Source organism: Procambarus clarkii, chromosome 90 (assembly GCF_040958095.1).
Source record: "Procambarus clarkii isolate CNS0578487 chromosome 90, FALCON_Pclarkii_2.0, whole genome shotgun sequence".
Classification (NCBI taxonomy): domain Eukaryota; kingdom Metazoa; phylum Arthropoda; class Malacostraca; order Decapoda; family Cambaridae; genus Procambarus; species Procambarus clarkii.
This window is the reverse complement of record NC_091239.1, coordinates 16,753,410-16,777,349: the sequence shown is the minus strand read 5'-3', so window position 1 is coordinate 16,777,349 and position 23,940 is coordinate 16,753,410. Positions and strand designations below refer to the sequence as shown.

The 23,940-nt window shown below is 41.5% G+C and overlaps 1 protein-coding gene across 1 annotated transcript in view; it reads right to left on the bottom strand.

Moving 5' to 3' along the window:
• Positions 1–2,340: 2,340 nt before the first annotated feature.
• The window catches only part of Dgk (diacyl glycerol kinase 1), a 222,674-nt gene continuing 201,074 nt past the window's right edge, over positions 2,341–23,940 (bottom strand). The window contains 4 exon segments of the mRNA XM_069318563.1: positions 2,341–6,826; positions 10,411–10,592; positions 17,925–18,138; positions 19,018–19,173. Of these exon segments, the coding sequence (XP_069174664.1) occupies positions 6,737–6,826; positions 10,411–10,592; positions 17,925–18,138; positions 19,018–19,173 (642 nt within the window). The 3' untranslated portion in view covers positions 2,341–6,736.

Below are 23,940 nucleotides of genomic sequence, written 5' to 3'. Positions count from 1 at the left end.
GAACGGATTAAACTCTTAAACCGAGGTACCCCTGTATTTCAAATGCCATATTGACAATTCTTTTTTTTACAATAAACTTCATATACTGAATCCTATAATAATAACAAATAAAAATGAAGGTCATATGCTCTTCTGAGAGCATAACAACACCAAATGAACACTGTGATATTAAATATTTTTGATGCTCATTTGAAAATTAGAATTTTCAATAGTTATTTATATAATTATTTTTCATTTTCTCATTTTTCAAGTTATGTTGGTGATTATTTAGACAAAGTTGGAACATATGCCTAGTAGATTATATACACAAAATTTGAAAGCGTTTGAGCAAGGTGCAAAATTTAGTTTCTTGGGCCCTTAAGTCTAGCCAGTCTGGGGTTTATCCTCGTGTCCATGATGTTAGGAAGCTTGCGGCTTTGGCTGCCATCTTTGGCAACATGTCTTGTGCTGATATTTGGGGATTTTGGAGGTCGAACATGGTCCAGCTGCCCGATATTTGGTTAACATTCCTGGTCCTGGGCGTTCATGTGTGGCTTTGGGTCACAGGTTGCAGCCAGTTGTCTGGCCTTCGAGTTGAGGAGCGTGTGGCAGCCACCTCCTGGGTAAATCCCTTTCTTCCTTATCTTTGGTCATGTAGCTCCAGGGAGCCAATGGGGCTCCCCTCAAAAAACCAGCATTGAATGTAATGAAGTGCCATTTTCAGGGTGAGACCCAATGGCTCCCTGGCACCCCTTTCTTCCTCCGGTCGGCAGTTTTCGTGTTGCTTTGATACTTAGCCTTCGAACTGGAATGGCTGGGTCGTTGGCGCATGGGGTCTAAGTCTTAAGGGGGGGGGGAAGGCACGCGGACGAGCGACACAGTAGTGGGGTGAAACATTTGCTTGTTTCCTTGGGATTAGAGGGAGTCCCACCTCTATGTTCAGTTTTCAGTTGCAATTTTCTTACTATGTGGGGACTGTTTTGTTATGCCTACCTTTCTGGGTGCCTAACCCTGATCAATGGCTGATAAGGAAAACCCCCAACCACAGAGGGCGGGTCCTCCAGGGTTATTGCTCCCCTGTACCTCTCTTGAGGGACGAGGTTCTGGCTCCTGGTCCTTGGTAGGTTTAACTATGACTAATGATGCCCTGGTCTAATGATACCCTGCATATTAGCCCGGTAGCTCCAGGGAGCCTGCGGGTCACACCCGGAAAATGGCGTTTCATTACATTCAATGTTGGTTTTTTGTGGTATGATGTTTAAAACAAAATTATGCAACAAAAGATTACCATTAATTTTGTAACTGGGCACTCTGGGTCAAATAATAAATGTTCTTAACTAACAGCTAAAATATAGCACCTACAATTTTTTTCTTTCAAACTTCCCATCATTTTCTCTATAATTACATAAAATACTTAATTTGGTGAAAATTTTTGCATGATGGGAGAATCACTGGAAAACTGCAACAGAAGGGTTAGTTTCATCTAATGTAAAGAGTTATGGATATAATGTATCATGCATCTTCTTCATATATTGGGAAAAAGCTCACTTTATACAAGGGTTCATAAATTGTCATTGGAACTTGATATGTTAAAAAGGATCAGATATGAGTGATATAAACTGTAATTTTTATTCTGTGTATGAAATATATATTAAATTTTATATACAGTATAAGTGAACTCATCCTACTCAGGACTATATGCTGTTCAACGGACTATAAATTAAAGCTATATTACAAAATAATTTGAATATAGTTTATGGAAATATTCTTAAATGTCAGCTGCCCTGATACTGTGCGAGATACACAGTACAGTACAGTGTATGTATTTATGTGTATATGTGAATATAATATATATACATATATATATTATTTTAATCACCATGCGTGGAGTAAGAGGTTTCCAATATGCTGTACACTGGTTTAACAGAACAATGGTGAGCTCTGACGTTAACATGCCTGGCAAAATATGTGGAGGAGGGTGGGTTGGAAATGTTCCATACATGATTAATTAGGTTTGTTGCTAGCTATATTGTTTATCAAAACCAGACTTATCGCCAAGTCTAACAATAATTACTATTAATATGATCAAATATTGTTGGTAATTTTTGATAGTTACTGATTACTTCAACAGCATCTTCCATACTAAGTTATCTACTGCACAGGTGACACTTTAGATATAAAAATGTAATAATTCTAGGATATAATTTCCTCATGACCTTCCTTTTTATATCTTAAGCTTTATGCACAAGTCATATTGACCAAATGGTCATACTGTTGGGACATTATCATACTTGTACACCTGGACATACTGTATGTACAAAACAACAGGCAATTGACACATTGTATTAACAAAACAACAGGTAAGAGGCATATTGTATACATTTAGGCATACTCCATATATGTACAATGGATGGGAAGAGTATCATCAAGTATATGGTTACTATTAACATTTTCAATTCTTTTTAGTTTACACTGAAGTCACACACACGAGGTGTGAACAGATTAATGCTATCTATATTCCTGATGGATGATTCCAACAGTTAAGTATGACTGCATACTTGACCTACTTCACTCAAATTCCCTAATATCTACCAGCATGTAAAGAAACTCTGCCTAATGTACGCATACAAGACAGTGACTCATCACCATGGATGACTTACTGTCAACTCAATAAAGTTAATCCATTTTCCTCCTTATGCTTCTATTATATGAAAATTGTTTAAACATTGTCAAATTTTACACATTTTTTTTTTTCAAAGACCTCTGTTTTCCACAATCTTTTACAGTCTGTCCATACTCCTACTTTTCATCATCTTTTTGAGCTTCCAGTCCTTTACATCCTTGCAGCTGCTTCCACATTAAAGGAAGATTAACTTCCATAAATACTGTAGCAAGGTATCATTACCTGCTGGCAACTGCTTAATTGCTGGCAATGAATCTCTTTTTTGGGGGGGAAATATTTAGCTGTTCAGTTTGGTCTTTTGACCTTTTAAATGTATGCTGATTTAAGTGAAGGTTCTGCATATTCAAACTAACTATAAATTTGAAAAGGAATACATCATATCAGGCATCACTACTGTCTCATTATGTAAACACAATATTAATATAATATACAATTTGATACAGTATACAGTACTGTATATGAACTTTGTAATGTACAAGTAGTGTAGTAAAACACTGTGGAAAATTGTTCTCTAATCTGAAAGATGCATCCCAAACATAGCCACCTTGAATGCCAGGTGATTAATGAGTGTTTAATGTATCTTTCTTGTACAGTAAAGATAAAAATCAGTAAATGCATTTGGGTGCTCGGTTGGGATAAACTACATTTGATCATAAATTATATGTATGACATGTGCTTTTGTTTACCATTTTTAAGACACTTCTAATGTAACAGGGATCATGTTGTTACAGCTGTGTGGATAATGTATGTCCCAGCAAGCAAATAGACAGTACGTTTTAATACTAAATGTAATAAGTACATTCCTGACTGTCTGCATAATACATAATTACACTTATTGTGCTGTTACATTTACCTCCCCATATATTCTCCTCATTTTCTGTTAATATTACACTCAAAATTTTTAGGTTGAAGTTTTCGTGTTCAATTCTATATATACACACGTTTTAAATATAAAGAATTTCTTTTTCAGTTTTATTAAACAATAGAGATTTGAAAATATCCTGAGTTACTTTATAATTTATCGAAAGACTTTAGTTTTGTTTTATTAGTTTTATAAAACTGCAATATCAATATAGCTATAGGTTAAGTACTAATTGTAATTATGAAGCAATAAGTGCTATTAACATGCTTGTCCTCCTACACTCCCAAAGGTTAGGTTAAGTTGTGGTTTTCTATCCAGCTTTTCAGGTAAACTCTAATATTCACAATATTTTGGTGCGATGCTGGTGATTAAGTGTATTTATGTACTATGCCAATAGTCAGGATTGTACTTATTACATTTAGTATTAAAACATACTATCTATTTGGGCTATTTGGAGGATGGGCTGGTCCCAGTTAAGTAACCATATATATTACAACAATAGTGCTAAACACTGTATATAATCATAGAAAATTACTATGAAATATCATTGCATTTTATTCTTAAGGTGATATTCCACTATAAGCATATCTTGAAGTTTGCAAAAATTCTTAATTATTTCACCTAACTGAGAGTTACTATGTTTCTTGTTGTGCCTGCTGCTACTGTGGTAGAAACCTTCATTGGCACATTTCCTGTATTTTTATTTGACATAGTGGCAGAAGATTTAGTATTTTTGTCAAAATATTAGAGAATCCGAGTTTAAAAAAACTAGATGTCTGTCATTAATAAAAAGAAAGCCCAGATTGGTGGTGCCTTAAGTATCAAGCCTGCAAGGCATAACCTTACCTCCACGTGTAATTTTAGGGGTGTTGGACTGAAAATTAATGATCTAACTGTCCAGAAAGAATGTGGGACAAATGATGGAACGAGTCAGTGCCTGTAATTGACTGCCAATGAAATAACAGATTGTCAGTATTTGATGTTTTTGCTGTTTTTTTATTTTTTTTATTTAGAAGACTGTCAATGTCTCTTGCATCATGAATATCGTGGCAAAATTATAGATATCTGGACATTTTTGGTATATTTTCAGTTATGTAATAATATCAGTCATGGTCATAATGGATATCTGACATGATGGGCAGTCAACTCATACAACAGTGTGTGTATGTATGTGTAATTACTTAAGTGTAGTTACAGGATGAGAGCTATGCTCATGGTGTCCCGTTTTCCAAGTATTGTACTCTACTCCTTGACGTATAACACTTTCAAACTACTGACGGCATTGGCCTACAAAACCTTTTGGTGCACATGTGTGTGTATGTGTGTGTGTGTATTATAATGTCTTAATGTGTTACATACTCAGTTTTATGTTTTTAGCATTTACAGTATTTACAATGCTAAACAAAATATTAAATAATAATTTTAATAAATAAGAGAATATGTTTGAGATTTCGTCCAGTATAAATAGAGTATACTGCACTGAGGATCAGCAGTGAACACATCTGCCTCACAGAGAATTATGCTAGTAATTATGACTAGTCATTATCACTTCTTGCACGTGGTAAAAACCTGGGCTGATAACACAAGCCTTACACTCTCTACAACATCATAAATATATTACAGTCAAAAGCAGTAACATGGGAAATATCCAAAACACAAAATATAGGTGTACAGTATAGTGTTATGAAAACACTAACATTGTAGTATTTAAAAGGAAAACAATTGAACCTGAGAAAAGTGTGACAACTCTCAACAGTACAGAACACACATTAAAGCATCCTTTAATTGGTAATGATGATCTCACTCAAGATACGGAACACACATGCAGTAGAACGTTTCAATTTGACCACAAAGATATATTTGAACTTCATGACATTTTAATGTAGTTTATAAAGTGCACTACATGTGATTCTCTCTCTGATGAGCACACATCATTACTGAACCACTCAGTTATAGCAAGATTGATTTATTAAAATATATAATTTAGAAGATATTGAATAAAGAAATTAGAAAAATGTAATTATTAAATGTTTTCAATATTATAAAATAGCTTTTGGAATTAGTTATTTGAAGATATAATGCAATATTGTGGAAGTACTCACTACATAGCTTAGTTATTGCAAGTAATGAGCAAGCAATAATATGTTCATGATAACTTGTTCTCTAGTGTAGTGTGAACTCTAAGTATGGAGTTGGATTTAAACTAAATTACTTAAGTAATAAAATGGATTGAGATAATATAATATATATTAAAACCATCCACACAACTGATGGGCAATTGAGAAAGATATTAAGTATTGAATTAATCTATTTTCAAATGCAACCTTAATATGGAATTCTACTGTCAAGAATGTTCATGATTCACAATGCAAAATTTATATTTGTATAAATCGGTACTACTGTGTATGGTTTAGTTTGATAAAAAATCTATACATATTGTAGTCATAAACTTGACATATCACACTACTTTTGTTTATATAAATTTGATTATTAAATTCTTGCATCACACAAATCTAGATTTTTAACTCTTACACTGCATAAAATACTACAATACTCTTTCCAGACAAAGTGATGAAGGAGGCCTGGTCGACGACCGGGCCGCGGGGACGCTAAGCTCCGGAAGCACCTCAAGGTAACCTCAAGGTAAGCACCTTCCACTCGGGAGTAAGGAGGGCTGCCACTTGTCTTACAGTTGTGCAAGGTGATTATTTTCTAATATTGTTCATTTCCTCACTAAAAGTCATGTATTTTTCCTGTAGACTACATGAACAATAAGTATTATAAAAGAGCACCATGTTCACTTTCAACAATGATATAAGACTGATAACATGAAACCATTTTCCTTTAGTGTTGCTTCATCTACCATGTTAAATCAATGATCATACAAAATAGGCCTAACAGTTAATCTAACCTCATTTAAAGATTCTGATAAAGTTTTTGAATTTAATCACATTTAAAGATCTGCCTTGTTTTGGCATGGTAATTAAATTAAAGCTCTTCTAATTTTATTTTATTTTGACTTGTGAATGCCATTATGCACATGAAGTGTTAGGCCATGTAGTTAATTACACATGGGACTCCTTTGATCATCTTTCTCTAAATTAGAGAAGCCACGTCACTCATGGCCTACGTGCAAGACATCTAAGCTTAGAAAACCTGAGAGAATCTTTAGGACACTTTGGGGCATTCTTTGCTGCCCCTGAATCCCCCTGTCACTTACGGATGAAAGAGAAGAGTCCTTTTCTTCTACATGTTCCTGGACCCATCAACATTGGCACTTGGTTATGGTGACTGATGTGTATCTGGAAGAACACACCACCAAAAAACCAGCGTTGAATGTAATGAAACGCCATTTTCTGGGTGAGACCCGGAGGCTCCCCGGAGCTATCCGGGCTTATATGAATGTATTAGACCTTGACATCAGTCAAGCGAATAGAGTTCTAGGTCTACCGGGGAACACGAGCCAGTACCTGGCCTCCTCAGAGAGGCACAAGGAGTAATGGCCTATAGAAACCCCCGTGTGGTTGGAAGTATTCTATGTCTGCCATTGACCAGGTCAGGCACCCAGAAAAGTAAGTGCCCCAAAACAAACTCCTATTCTGGTAAAAAGATTGCTACTAAAGGCTGAACTGTTGGACAGAACTCCCCAAATGAAAAAAAGCAAACAAGCATGACGTCACTACGTCATCGTCCCGCTGTCTGTGCAGCTCCCCTCGTTCCCAGGAGGGGGAAGGTGGAGCCTCAGACCCCCCACGCCGGCTATCCACACCCCAGTTTGGAGGCTGGATGGAAAAACACACACAAAAAAATCACCGACCGGAGGGAGGGAGGGTTCCCAGGAAGCCCCTGGGTCTCGCCCAGAAAATAGCATTTCATTGCATTATATGCGGGTTTTCTGGGGGTAGCCCCTTTGGCTCCCCAGAGCTACCTAACCAAAGATAAAACAAGAGAGAGTTACCCAAGAGGCAGTCACCACTCGCTCCTTAACTCGAAGTCGAGACAACTGGCTGCAACTGCCTACCCAATGCGACACATGCCCGACTAGGGCCAGGAACATTAACAAGGTAGCGAGTGGCAAGGACCCTGTTCGACCTTTTAAAAACCACGTGCCTAAATGTCAGGCCAAGACATGTTACTGAAGACGGCAGAAAATGCAGCAAACTTACAAACATCATGGGCACGAGGATAGACTGCAGGCTGGCTGAACCAAAAAACCCTGCAGACCACCTGGGAGACCCGAACCCTGGAACAGGGAAGAAGGGAAATTGGGGAAATCTCCGAGATGACCCGACAGAGCACAGGAGAAGAGGCCTGCCCTGCCAGCCCTGAACCCCCCGAAGGAGGTGGGGCCACCCAACGCCACCGCATGCTGTCCAAAATTACCCGAAAAGCCCACAAATCATGGGACCAGGTGTGAGCAAACAGCGAGAGCCTCATCTCCCCCCCTCCCCCCATCACCCTTTCAATGGGACGAACTGCAAAAGAGCCAACACCCCTTATAAGCAGAGCGAACACCGCGCCGCCCAGACGTCTGTTCCAAAGGCTGTGACGCCTCCGAAACAGGTATCACTGGCCTTCCACGACGGGAGGAACCCTGAGCCCTGGCACGACCCTTCCAGGAAGACCCCCCCACAGGCCCCCCGGAGAACCAACAAGTCCAACATGGGACGACTACTGGAAGAAGCTGCCTGCTGATAATACACCATTGCAGACTGCAAACAGCAAAGGACAAAAAGGCGAAGAAAACCTAAGAGCCAATGCTGAAGAGGATTCCAAGGAGGAAGCGAGCACCGCCTGCTGACACACAAGACGAGAAGCAAAAAATAGAGACACCGCATCCCGCAGGATTGGCGTGAACAGCTTCAACAGAGCAGATGACGCCCGCACCACCGAGACCAACGCACCCGACCCGGGATCGGCCCCAAGCGCCTCCACATCCTCCTCAAGTCAATCAGAAGAGAGCTTGAGAAAGGAAAAGAACCTCAAGACCGACATCAAAAGGCCACAGGTGTGCAAATCTTTAACAACCAGGGCAGCCGAACTTGCATGTAAAGCTGCATAATGCTGACATCTCGAGGAAAGGCAGGAGCGAACAAACACACATTGAGGTGCTCGAGGTGATTCCCCAGGTAAACCTGGACCGCTGTAAGAGCCTCCCACTACTCAAGCATACAGGAATAGTAGAACGTACGCCATGCCTCCAACGAAAAAACAGGACAGCCCGCCAGCCAGGACGCCTGCAGAACCTCATAACTAACCCAATAAGGAAAAGAAAAACCAAAAACAAATGAGGAAGGATACATTATGGAGGCGTAATCCGAGTCGTGTAGGAGGTAAGCCGCAAGGGCCTTCTGCACCTAATGAGGTGGGATGTGAAAGGCCGAAAGCCTCCAGAAGGACGGGACCAAAGTACCCAATGGAACACTGAACCGAATCCGGGTAGGGGTCGATGCTATATCAAACTTAAACCTGGAGGGAGGATAAGAAAATCCCACCCCCTGTAAGAACAAGCCCTGCTCAGAAGGGTACCAAAACCCAAGCGGGGTCTAACGGGATCCAAGCCTCCCAAGTCAACTCTTTCCCCGCCCCGGGAACTTTCACATCAGGACCCAGGGCCGAGTGCCTCAAAAAGAAAAGGCAGAAGCTGCTGGAAAAGCATGAATGAAGGGGGGCCCACTGATCAGAACCAGAAGCACCGGCTGGAGGAACAGGTTCGAATGCCTCCGTCGCCCCACTGGAAAGGGCATCCCCCGAAACTGCCCGAGTTTCAACACAAACTAAACCCTGCCCCAACTCTGAAACTCTCAGACATTTCAGAGCTGGAAGTAGGGGGGGAAGACAAGGACGAACAACAGAAGGGGAAGAACAAGGGGGCGCAGACAAAACCAAAGTCGAAGCGACAAACACCCCAAGTCCGAGTCCCTATAACAAAAACGTTTTAGGTGTTTTGGTTATAGGGACCTACCCAGACCCAGATTTGGTTATAGTCCGGGTCCTACCCAGAGGCAAACATGGGTGCAAGGAAAACCTCAGCCGACTCCAAGGGCGGGCAATCACCGAGCAGCAAAAACCACAGCGGCGGTAGACCCCAAGGTGACTTATGGAAGGTAACCCCAAGCCCCAAGGGCAGTACTTACAGGGCACCTAGGGAAGGTAACCCTAGGCACATGCAGCCTGAGTACTTGGGAAATTAATCCTGGCTCTCACACCACCAGACAGGACCACACCACAAGGCACAACACTGAGAAGATTCAGAACCAAAGTAGCACAACTGCCAAGAATCACATCAGCCACAGAACTGGGGTGTGGATAGCTGGCATGGGAATCTGAGGGTTACCCCTCCTGGGGAGGGGGAGTTGAGCAGACAGTGGCACGATGATAGTGACGTCACGTTCGTTTGCTCGTTTTCATTTCGGGAGTTCTGTCCAACAGTTCGGCCTTCAGTAGTAATCTTTTCACCAGAATAAGGATTTGTTTTGAGGCGCTTACCTTTCTGGGTGCCTGACCCAGTCGTTGGCACCTAGATATAGAATGCTTCCAACCACATGGGGTTTTCTATAGGCCATTACTCCTTGTGCCTTTCTGAGGGGGCCAGGTTCTGGCTCATGGTCTCTGGTAGGCCTAGAACTTCATTTGCTCGATTGATACCAAGGTCTAATACATTCATATCAGCTTGGATAGCTCCAGGGAGCTGAAGGGGCTCCTCCTAGAAAAGATCTTCAAAGGCAGATTGTAGAAACTGTATGACGCTTATGAATTTTGCTTGGCTTTTGTAAGTTTATTAATGTATATTTTTTGATATGCTGAATGCTTCAAAATATACAATATTCAATACAATGGCAGAATTTTATACAAATAAAAAAATTGTAGCTGAAAATAAACTTACAGTGCATGGTGGCTGACACCAAGGTTCACCATCAATCTGCATGGGAAACTTCTTCCTTGTTCTAATGACAACAGAAGAGCATTGAGCCAGGCGACGCCCTGATCCACGAAGCCCTGTTCTTACTTGACCCATATGGAGGCAATTTTCAAGTCCAATTACTTCAATTAATTTATCACCAATATCTGTTTAGATGAAATAGAAATAAGACCTAAAACATAATGAGCATGAAAGCTTGACAAAATCTAAGGAATATTGTCTTAATTTTGTGGTCAACATTGAAATGTGAAATCATCTTGAAAATGCTGTGTTTACCTAGCTGTTTCCTGGGAACAAGATACAGGACTTTGGGTCAGCCTCCTTGCTAATGGGTACCAGACGGTACAGCACTGTCAGAGTTCTAGTGCTGTACTTTATCACACCTACTTTCTAAACTGTGAAGAGAAGTGACATCCATCAGCTGCACTACCAGTTCCTTCCACTTGCTTGCTGCCCTCACTGCATATGGGTATTTCCCTGTGTGTGTTATTTTTTGTTTGCAACTTCCACCTATAACCCCCCTACATTTTATCCCCATATCCAGTACTATCCCTGTATTCCTCATCTGTTATTAACACTTTCGTTCGGGAAGGATGTCTACGACGTCTGATTGTAATATATTTGTTAAAATTACATTTTTTATCTGATCATTTTGGAAGACGTTTTAAAGTTTGCGCAAATGTCTTCCCATTTTCTGTTAGGGGCCATGTGGTATCAAGGTTTGTCAAAAACACAGGGCTGTGAAACTAACCCCCCCCCTCCCCCAAAAAATACAGGCTATAGTTGGCAATTTTTCTGATTTTGAAGATGAAAGTGATGAAAGTGACAGTGATGTAGATAGTGAGTTCGTTGAAACTGAAACAGCAGGTAAGGGGTGAACTTGAAAGTGAGGGGAGTGCTGATTTTGAGCCCACAGGTACCTCCACAGGCACACATGAACACACCGCATGTAGGAAACGTAAACATTCTGGTGAAGACTGGTCAACTGACAACACACTACCATTTGTAGACAGTTTTACTGGAACACCAGGCTTGACTGTACCAGTACCAATCACACCTCTGGGATTTTTACAGTTTACTACACTCGGACCATCAGGTGTGTGGCGGCCACTATTCCCATCTTCACCTCAACATTACAATTCATCATCTGACTCAGAAGATGAGTTAGATTATTCTTTCTGGTGCTACTGTTAGGAGAAACCTTCGTATTGTTGATAGACCAGGACGTCTGATTAGCAAAATGAATCATTCCTATTTTGCATCCAGAAAGGCCTGAAGAGTCGTGTTTGCTTCAGAAAGGGTAAAAAGAAGGACACCAAATATAAGTGCAAGTTGTGTAATGTGGCACTGTGTGCTGCACCATGCTCCGGCTTGTACCATCGCAAGAGGACATACTGGGTGGATAAGCGGTAATGCTTACCCACCATCCACTCCACCTATAAAACATTGGTTGAGCAACTTCAAGAAACAATTTTCTGGAGCAGGTGGAGTGGTTCAGCCTAATTTTCAACTCATCGTCTACAAACATCATTTTTGGGTGGTAAGTACAGCCTTTTTTTTCCCTGTAGAGCATTCTATTGCATACATATCGATACCAAAATGAACAGCCTAACAAGAAAATTGACGTTATCAAACTAAAAAATTATACACATTTGTGTGCAGGTGTAGCGGGTGTGCAAATGAGTGCTAGCTCACGACTAATGCTCGGCTGACTTTCACTTTTGCTGTTGGGGAGGGAGGTGCATGGATTTTGGACTTTATATGCTGATACCTCTGTAGGGAATTCTATTGTGAACAAATTGATACCATATTGTACAACGTAGGATAATTGAAGTGCGCCAATATCATTGACGCAAGACGTTCCAAATCTGCACATGGAAATAAATCCCTATAAGACTTAGAGGCATTGCAGGAAATGCAAAACAGCCTCATGGAAAGGTAGAGGTGGAATGGGTATGCTGAGACAATTCCATTAACATCAAGGGGCCCCAAGATTTTCAAAACTCTTCCTCTATAAATGTGGGTCATATCCAATTAACTAACCAATTAAATTAGTATGTTGGATTCTGAAACAATGATCTTGGGAACAATCTCAAGGTGAGGCACTTGTGCATAGTAAAGATGTGCCTATCATCCTGGCTGTGCTCCTGTACATATTAGTGGGCTTTATACTTGAGGCAAAGAGCATGTTTGGGTAGTGTACATGAATGTCACCATGGCTGCTTATGCCCTGGCCTTTTTTGGCCTTGTGTCCCATCTCCTGCATTGGTGTTGCATTGGGTGGCAGGGGTCTTGATGCCATGTTGGTGTCTTTCTTTGTAGCTGCAATATGTAGTGGCTTGACAGGCCTTCTGCATATACAGTGGCACCTCGATTAACGAGCGACTCTATTTACGAGCATTTCCAGTAACGAGCAAGCCACTCGCAGCAAATTTGTCTCTATTGACAAGCTTCATCTCTATTAACGAGCAAAACCACATGGTGATGCCTAGCGTCTCGCGGGTTCTCGCAAATTCTCGGACGCCTCCGACGCCAGTGTTGTTGTATCGCACATGACAAGCATCCCTCTGGATTTATTTGCGCTTTTCTCTGTTTTTTTTTTGTGTGGTTTTGTGACTGCAATTTGTAACGCACGATGTCGCCAAAGAAGCTGCTTGCTTAAGACAGTGTTGGGAAGGGGAAGACAGCGACAATTACCGTGGAAGTGAAGAAGGAAATCATAGCAAAGCACGAGTGTCGTGTGCGTGTGACTGATCTCGTCACGGAGTATGGCAGGTCCTCATCAACGATTTGTACCATTCTGAAGAGGAAGGAACAATTTAAGATGCTTAAGGTGGCTAAAGGAGTTACCAAGGTTAACAAGAAACGTCCAAAAATCCTAAAAGAGGTTGAAAAGCTACTGCTGGTCTGGATGAATGAAAGGCAATTACATGGCGATAGTGTGCCTGAAGCTCTTGTTTGTGCAAAGCCCAAGAAATTGTATGTGGACCTTGTTAGGAAGACACCATGTGCGTCGTCTGAAGAGGAGGAGATATTTAAGGCAAACCATGGATGGTTTGAGAAATTTAGGAAGAGAAGCGGTATCCAGTGTTGTGCGACATGGGGAGGCTGCCAGCTCTGATAAAGCTGCTGCCGAGAAATTTGTATCAGAGTTCCAGGAATTTGTTGCTAGAGAGGAGTTCTTGCCCCAACAAGTTTTTAATTGTGACGAGACTGGCCTGTTTTGGAAGAAAATGATGAAGAAGACCTACATCATACAGGAGGAACAATCTTTGCCTGGCCACAAACCGATGAAGGATCGGCTTACTCTCGTGCTCTGCACCAATGCAAGTGGCAATTGCAAGGTCAAGCCGCTGCTAGTCTACCACTCAGAAAATCCACGCGTGTTCAAGGCATGTAAAGTGTATAAGGCGCGACTGAATGTGATGTGGACGTCCAGTAAGAAATCCTGGGTCACGAGGATATTCTTCACTGAATGGGTCAGTGATGTTTTTGGCCCTTCAGTGAGGAAATATCTTGAAGAGAAGCAGTTGCCACTCAAGGCCTTGCTTGTGCTCGATAATGCTACTGCACATCCTCCACAGATGCGAGAAGAATTGTATCTTGAAAATCAGTTCATCACCATCAAGTTCCTACCTCCCAATACCACTTCACTCCTCCAACCTATGGACCAGAAAGTCATTGCAAACTTTAAGAAACTCTACATGAAGGCCATGTTGGAGAGGTGTGTTAATGTGATAGACAATATAGAGCTGACCCTCAAAGAATTCTGGAAGAACCACTTCAATATCCTGGGTGCCTTACATTTGAGCAATAAGGCCTGGGAAGGAGTGACACGGAGGACCCTAAACTCTGCATGGCGTAACCTGTGGCCTGAGGGTGTCCCTGAGCGAGACTTCGAAGGTTTCGGTCCTGCACTTGCATCTGCATCTGCACCTGTGGAAGACCCGGAAGTGCATCTATTGGATGATATTGTTGCTCTGGGGCAAACTTTGGGTCTGGAGTTGGATGCTGTTGATGTGCAGGAGTTAGTGGAGGAGCACAGTGAGGAACTAACCACTGAGGAACTCCTGGAACTTTAGAAGGAGCTTAATCAAGAGGAGGCACAAGAGCTCTCATCAGGGGAGGAGGAGGTAGGGGAGGATGCTGCTGCCTCTTCAAGTGAGATCAGGAAAGTGTTGGGAATGTTTGAAAAGGTGACCGCATTCTTAGAAAAACATCACCCTGATCAAGCAGTGACAACCCGATGTGTGAACATGTTTAATGACAATTTGCTGTCTCATTTTAGGGACATCCTAAAACAAAGACAAAAGCAATTGTCAATAGATACGTTCTTTGCAAAAGTAGAGAAAAGAAGAGCCAGTGATAGTGAACCACAACCCGGTCCCAGTGAGATGAAATTCCCAAGAAGAGAGAGGCTGCCTGACTCAGAGGTGGATTCTCCTTCCACACCATAACCCCTCTCCTCCTTCCCACCTCCCCATTGTCTCTCTCAAGCCAGCAACGACTCTTCATAAGGTAAAGTAAATATTAAAACAGTATAACAAAACATTTATAATTACATGTGCAGTATTATATTTACATAAAAAAATGTCATATAAGTATGGATGTTTTTGGGAGTGGAACGGATTAAATTTATTTCCTTTATTTTAAATGGGAAAATTTGTTTCTTAAGACGAGTTTTCCACATAACGAGCTCGGTGCCAGAACGGATTAACTCGTTAATAGAGGTGCCACTGTACATTATACACACACACACACATATATCTTTATATAATATATGAATACATGCATATACTTTATATGCATTCACCTATGAAGCATTAAATATGCCAAAGTTGGATGATAGAATGAAAAAGAGGCAATATGATCACCATATACAAAATAGGAATGGTAATCATCAACTAACGAGGAGGAATTTTCTAAACCTGCAGCTTCAAGAACAAGAGGTCACAGATTCAAGCTAAAGAAACAACGGTGCCAAATGTATGAGAGTTCTCTTTTGCAAGCAAATTTGTAGATGGTTGGAATAACTGAAGGGGCCCGAATCGCATTCATTCTTATTTGTACCATTCAAGAACTTCACTGGACGTCCATTCAAGAACTTTCTATTAGATTTTATTTACAAAATCTAACCTATAAGATGAACCTCCAGCCCAAGGAAACTGGGGAAGAAAAAATGGCAACATTTAAAAATCCAAAAATATGGAATAATTACTGAAGTTTTTTAAATATTGAATTTAATAGAACAGTCTAAAGTAACATTTGGAAGGATATTATTACATTACAACATTAAGTTGCTAAAAAATTTATTGTTTATCGAGACCCATCATTTTGCTAAACAACTGCACCGTTGAAAATCTGTAATTCAAGGTATAATTCACATATTTTAATTTGCTCTTTCCATATTGTAGTGCATATATATGAAGAATATAATACTGCATGTAAAATGAATGAAAATTTGTTTATAAATAACAAAACTCAAAGTTATTAGATACAGTACAGTATGTACAATCACATTTTTGAGTAAAATGATCTCAATAATTGTGTTCACCAGTAGATGAGGTAAATGTTGCCTAGATTTTCTTCCAGCTTCACATGTATTATAATGATTATTATTGGTAGGCTACATCCTCAAATACTGTATTGAGAATGTCTGCATTAGGAGGAGGAGGACCGGTCTGAGGAGCCGGTCGGCCGAGCGGACAGCACACTGGACTTGCGATCCTGTGGTCCCGGGTTCGATCCCGGGCGCCGGCGAGAAACAATGGGCAGAGTTTCTTTCACCCTATGCTCCTGTTACCTAGCAGTAAAATAGGTATCTGGGTGTTAGTCAGCTGTCACGGGCTGCTTCCTGGGGGTGGAGGCCTGGTCGAGGACCGGGCCGCGGGGACACTAAAGCCCCGAAATCATCTCAAGATAACCTCAAGATTATATAATATGCAATTTCCAGGACAAAGATTTTGGAACCCTCCCCCCCCCCCCCCCCTCCCCCTACTTTTCCCAAGACACAATTTTGGGTACATTGCTATTTTTATGAAATTAAATATGAACATACTGTATTAATAACGCTTATTACAAGGTTTTATATTTAATGACAAATTACATTAATAGAAAGCTTTCTCAGATGATCCTGCTACCATGACATCAATGTCTTGTGATGTTCCTGCTATGGCAACTTTACTGATGTCCCATGATGTTCTGCTATGGCAATGTCACTGATGTCATGTGGTATTCCTGCTATGGCAAATTCACTGAAATCTCATGGTGTTCCTGCTATGGCAACATCACTGATGTCTCATGGTGTTCCTGCTATGGCAACGTCACTGATGTCTCACGATGTTCCTGCTATGGCAATATCACTAATGTCTCGTGGTGTTCCTGCTATGGTAATGTCACTGATGTCTCATGATGTTCCTGCTATGGCAATGTCACTGATGTCTGTCTCGTGGTGTTCCTGCTATGGCAACATCACTGATGCCTCTTGGTGTTCCTGCTATGGCAACATTACTGATGCCTCTTGGTGTTCCTGCTATGCCCTGGACATGTGGTGAGTCAGCAACGACACAAGGTGGTTAGCAACGAGCAACGTGGCTTGTTCCACGCTGCTGGGGGCAGCAGCATGCAGTGGCTAGCTGGAATTGTCATGACAGACTTTCTGTGATGAACTAAACTGTCTTGCATGTGATGCTTTCAATTACCATTTAGAGCGTCTTGAAGAGAAGGGATTTTTGAATGTGAGGTGTGACAAGAGGTGATGTAGAACATATCGCTACTAAAAAACTCGAGTGCAGACACTTAACACCACTGGTTTGCTCTGTTCAGTGACCTGCGAGTCACTGATATCCTCCTCGACATTCAGAGCTCTGGATGAGTTGAGAGTTGCCAGCAAGCATTAAAAAATGCATATAATAAATTTACATGTACTGTACCAGTAAAATAAAACATACGAGGTTTATATAAATATTTTAGAGTATGCAGACTGCCCTGATCAACCCTGCTTGATACCTGCTTGATAACTTTTCTATAACCCAATAGGGTTATAGAAAACCCTATAACCGTAAAACCCAATAGGGTTATAGAAAACCCTATAACCGTATAACCCAATAGGGTTATAGAAAACCCTATAACCGTATAACCCAATAGGGTTATAGAAAACCCTATAACCCAATAGGGTTATAGAAAATTAGCACAATATACCATATAATAATGACATACTTTTTGTAGCAAAGTGTTACCACATTGCTCTAACATTTTTAGATGTGTTTTACTGTATTTTAAATATATTCTTATTTTTTTTTAATATTTTTCACTGATATTGGTGCTTCAGGTCCCCATAAGTTAGAAGATGGTTGATGCCACAACCATCAGTAATTTAAAAGTGTCATAGGACAGATAATTGAGAAGATGGGATACTATAAATGTAGCTCTGATCCTGTTACTACACTTGAGTAATTACAGATTACATACTAAATTACCTTGAATTGCAGTGGTGAGATCAGCAGAAGTGAAGGAAGATGTTGAAAGTTCTCTTTCTCTGTCTTTTTTCTTCTTACTTTTACAAGTTTTATGTCTCTTTTTGAGTGTGTTGTCACCCCACATGTTGGAGCCACCATGAGTGTATGGTATATTCAACACAGCAATGCCTTGTAATGAAGGTCCATTTGATAAATCCAGAGACACTCCATCACACTGCCACAGAGATGCTGGTGTTATACACAGAACTGTTTCATGTATCAAGTGTTTATTGATGCATAGGAGAGAAAAATCTGGAGATAAATATAATACATTATGTAACAATAAAATAAAATAAAGCTGGTGACTAAAATGCACAAGATACAATAACACAATTCAAAAAGAACATCTCATGAGAACAAGTGTTGAAAGGAAGAGTGTATTATACACATATTCTCCTGGGTTCTCTTACCAAACCATTGCAACACTCCTTCCTGGTGATATTTACACTCTTGCAAATTAAATTTCAATGTGTTGTAGCACTTCTGAATCCACACCATTTTTTCTCCTCTCGACACAAAACAAATGCCATGCTAAATAAACATTCTGGCTCACACTGGCATTTTTTAGTACTTGTGTATGATGTACACTTTAAATGAGACACCACGACAAAATTGAGATAAAAATGCTCTGTAAATGTTGCATTTCATTTTCAATCTTTTTGTGTGATATAATTTGGTAATTTAGTTTTGACCATAATGAACTTGATAACTTAGACTGCCTTGATTTTGCATTAACCTCACTGAATGGTTCTCATTTCAGTTATTCCAATCTCAAAATTGCAAAGCAAACAAAAATTATTTGTAGTATGCTTATTCGGCCAACATAAAGGAGTTTTGTTAATGTTTCCGCTATAATAACAAAGCATTGACCACACAATTTACTAGCAACATCTCAACAATATAATATTTGAATCCAATTTATATGGGTCATTATAAATGGCTGTAATAATTATAATTAAACTGGCAGTGGACACGTATATTGTCTATGGTATTTTAAATCAATAAAATTCAGAATAAACTTGAATATGCAGAGTAATGCATATTCTATACTCACCATAATGTCAATATCTTCATGAAGATTTTTACATGAGGCAGCAAATGTTTCAGATGTGGCATATTCAAAATACCATAATTTATTTTTCATTCTACTGTTAAATTTCTCAGGATTTCTCTCTCGTTCGAGATGAAACTTGACACAAATGGCTGCATCCTGCAAGTGTGGAAGCTTAAAATAAGAAAGAAGTAGAGGCCCAAATGATCAGATTCTTCTCAGGTCAAAGAGAAAATATGAAGTATTTTGAAACAGACCGAGATGTCCAGTTTGAAAAACAATCCCATTGCTAATTACAAAATAGTTTTGCGTAGGAATCGTAATATTATAAAAACAACTAATAATAAATGTGTTCATGGAAAGAGTGCAAATGGTGTATGTAATTCATACACTAATAGAAACAGTTGAGCAACATTTCACATTTGTATATAACATATACAGTATACCCTTGATATTATGTATTCATATAACTTAAATGGCTTTGGAAAGGACAAAACTTTAAAAGTGAGGGAAAGGGGTTTTGCATGTACAGTGGCGCCTCGATTAATGAGTTTAATCCGTTCCGGCACCGAACTCGTCATGTGGAATACTCGTCTTGTGAAACAACAACAAAACTGTCGTCGGAGGTGTCCGAGAACCAGCGGGAACACTCGTTAATCAAGCGAAAGCCCGTCAGTCGAGACATATTTTCTGCGAGTGGCTTGCTCGTTACTCGAAATGCTCGTAACTGGAGTCGCTCATCACTCGAGGTTCCACTGTATGAGATATAGTAAGAGGTTCAAGGAACACAAGATGGTGTTTTTGCGAGTGGTTTTTTTCCTACCCGTGTGTTTGTTTGGCTGTATTGCCACACCTGCTGCATTACCTCAGTTTTCTTGCATCATTCCAGCTCTCCTGTGTCTGGGCCCAGAACAGCTTTGTACACAAAATACCATTCTTTGACGTCACGTTTTTTTATATTTTATGTACTGTACTTTTGGGATTATGTTCTTTCATTAACCCTTAAACTGCGCAACGCGCCTGCAGGCTCGCGTCTGGTTTGCGCAACGCGCCTCCAGGTATTTTGATTTTTCACGTTCCATTCAAAACTGGCGCGCGGTGACGCGGGTATGGTATGGGTGGGTGGGGGCCCCAGTGATCGTCCGCCATCTTAAAAAAAAATCCCAGCATGCCCTGCGGCCGTGGGGAGCCTCAGTTTCACGGCAGCAACCATGTCTGACGCATCCTCTACGAGCTCCCGCTCCACGGTGACCCGCGGTCATGGAAAACGACTCTCTGAGGAGGAAATACGCGATATTTTGTATGATGACGGTGCTCTGGATGATGACCTGGACTATGATCCAGATAAAGACCTAACTCAGAGATCTGATACGAGTGAGGAAGAGACAGAATTGGAAGATGTGGCGAGTGTGTGGGGTACTCGTGCCTCGCCCGGCCTGCCTCGCCGCCCTGGGTCAACACCGTTATCATCACCACCATCATGTATGTCCCCAGACGCTAGTAGTTTATTCAGTGATAGTACATGTGACGAATCTTTCTCGGGCTTCAGTGACATTGGCTCAGATACGAGTAGTGTGGACGACCCGAGTACGAGCAGTGGTGGTGTTACCAGGCGGGGTTTTGCTACCTCAGCAACACGCCGCGGCAGGCGGCAGCGTGCCTCACAGCATGTGGACAACGACAGTGGCCCCTCAACATCATTTATTCGTGGTAGGTCTACAGTACGTAAATCTGCCTCAGCGCCTAGCATACCCTCACGCAGCTCCAGCAGAAGCAGCGGACGACGTAGCCGTAGTTTTGGTGCTCGTGGTGGTGTTGGCCGTGGTGTTGGCGCCAACACCAAACCCCCTGGTGTACTTGTGTGGGAGGATTGCACCACATTTGTCCCTCAAATACCAACATTTGATGATAGCGATTTTGGTGTTACACCATTATTCCCATATACTGGTGATGATATGGCAGACATGGAATATTTTCAGGCATATTTTGACAATATATTCATGACGCATCTTGTGACTGAGACAAACAGGTTCGCTCACAGCCTCATAGACGAAGGCATTTTACCTGCCTCACGGCTCACACGATGGAAGGACACGACAATCGACGAAATGTACGTGTTTCTGGCACTCTGTATGATAATGAAGCACTCTGAGAAAGCTGTCATCCAGGATTATTGGAGCAAAGACAGCCTTGTTCCATCGCCTGTGTTCAACCAGTACATGTCGCGTGATAGGTATCTCTTGATTCTCAGGTGCCTGCATTTCGAGAATAATGCAAATGAGGACAGACACGACAGACTGTGGAAAGTACGGAAGATGTTCAGTGACATGAGAGGGAAGTTCAGGGATTATTTTGTACCTGGACAGAATGTGGTTATTGACGAGTCGCTTGTACTGTTCAAGGGGCGACTGGCATTCAAGCAGTACATTCCATCAAAGCGGCACCGATTTGGACTGAAGTTTTTTGTGCTATGCGACTGTGAGACTGGTATTGTCTTGGACATGATATTATATTCTGGTACAGACGTCGACATACCGGCTCAAGATGAACACGGGTTCTCTGGCAGTGTTGTAAAAACCCTGATGGAACCGTTGCTGAACAAGGGGCATGTACTGTACACCGACAACTATTACACCAGCCCCTTATTGACCAGATACCTCCTTGCCCACAACACTGGCGTATGTGGCACTGTGAAGAGCCACAGGAAGGAAATGCCAGTGTTCGGTATAGCTATAGCCGTGGGTGAGTGCCAGCTGCGCAAGTGTGACAATACGCTGTCAGTGCGGTGGAAGGACAGACGCGAGGTGAATATGCTGAGTACGATTCACACCGGTGCCATGTTGGACAGTGGGAAAGTCCACTTTCAGACACGCAACACCGTGTATAAGCCAGACTGTGTCATAGACTATAACGTAAACATGCGCCTCGTCGATAAGTGTGACATGATGCTTGGTGGAGTGGAGTGCGTGCGCAAGTCTGTGAAGTTGACTAAAAAGTTCTTCTTCCACCTCATGGATGTTGCAGTGCTCAACTGCTTCAATATGTACTTAGTAAAATCTGGCAGGAGACCGTCTATACGTACATTCAGTGCTGGTGTTGTGTCACAGCTGCTAGTAAAGTATGGCAAGGAGGGTTCTGTTGTACCGCGCGGAGTGCAAGCAACAATGCCACATGCAGCTCCAGACAGATTGAGGGGTAATGAGAACTTCAGAGTACATATGCTCGAGTATATGCCAGGCACAGCATCACGGGAGAAGGGTAAACGTGCCTGTATAGTATGCAGGAACACTACCCGCAGAGAACAGAAACGAAGATGTATCAGCACCTGGTGCGTGGAGTGCAAGGTGCCACTCTGCCCCGTTGGCTGTTTCGCAGCATATCACACACTCGCGGAGTACTGAGTGTATTTATGGTGTGTGTATATAGTGTGTGATACTGTACAGTGTGTATATAAAGTGTAAATATAAATTTATTTGGCATGATACATTGGAAATTGTGCAGGATAAGTGAACTTGTTTGTGATGCACGTAACACAGTGTCTACGGACAGTACGGATGTTGTACTGCGATATTATAGTGTACGTGTTCATTATACATTGGATTGGCACATAAAAACAATGAAAATGTATTGGGAAATGTGCGCAATAAATGAACAAAAATATATTCGCGGCAACTCGCGCGCCCCGCCCCGAGCGCCCCACCGCCTCCGAGAGCTTACACCACGGGCGCACGGGGAATGATGACGTCACGCCCCAACTTCCGGACCCCATAGCACCCAAAGTAAGTACAATTTCGAATTTTTTTTTTACATACCCATACTCAGGGAAGGGTTTTTGACACTTTAAAAAGAAAAAAGAATTTTTTCCAGAGAATTTATTTCCTGCGCACTGCGGGGGTGTCACATTTGGAGGCAACGCAGTTAGGGGGTTAAGTTACATTAAAAAAAATTCAGTTTGTATGAGATTTTTCATGTACACACCTCATGCACATTGGCATCCCTTGTGCATATGTATGAGGGATAATGTGTACTAGGAATGCTGGTATCAGCATCCCTTGTGCATATGTACGCTGATCAGCATTCCTCATAATTACACTGTACCTAAGCCTAGTTAGAGGATGAAAGCTAAGCTCATAGTGTCCCATCTGCCTAGTAATCTTTGTCATATGATGCCTTGAAATTGCGGATGGTTTTGGCCTTCACAGGCTTCTCGCTGAACTTGTTTCAATCCTCTATAACTGTTTGCAAATGAAAACTTTCCTATATTTCTTTGGCACCTTTATGTAATTACCTAAGTTTAGTTACAGGATGAGAACTACACTCATCTTAGGTGTACTTTAGGTACAACACTTAGGTAATTACTCGTGGGGTCCCATCTCCCCAATATGTTTTGCCATATGATGCTTTGAAACTACTGATGGCTTTGGCATCCACCACCTTTTCACTTAACTTGTTCCAACCATCTACCACTGTTTGCTAAAGAAAATTTTTTATTGTTTTCTGGGGGGAGGGGGGAGCCCCTTCGACTCCCCGGAGTTTATCCAGGCTGATACACTAATGTTAGACTTTGGCATCAGTCATGTGTATGGAGTTCTGTGGGCCTACCAGGGACCATGAGCCAGAACCCGGGCCCCCTCAGAGAATGGCCTATAGAAACCCCATGTGGTTGGAAGCATTCTACAGTATGTCTGCCATCGCCCGGGTTAGGCACCCAGAAAGGTAAGCATCCCAAAACAAACCCCAATTCTGGTAAAATTTGCTACCAAAAGCCGAACAAGTGGATAGTACTCCCCAAAAAGCTCCCCCCCTCGCACCGGCTATCCACCTGTCAGTTCTAAGGCTGATGCTAGAGGCAGAGGTCGCGTGCTCTGGCTCCAGTGGTTTTTCAGCACTGTGCTTCGAGTGTGGGGGCTGTCTTCCAGGGGTGCG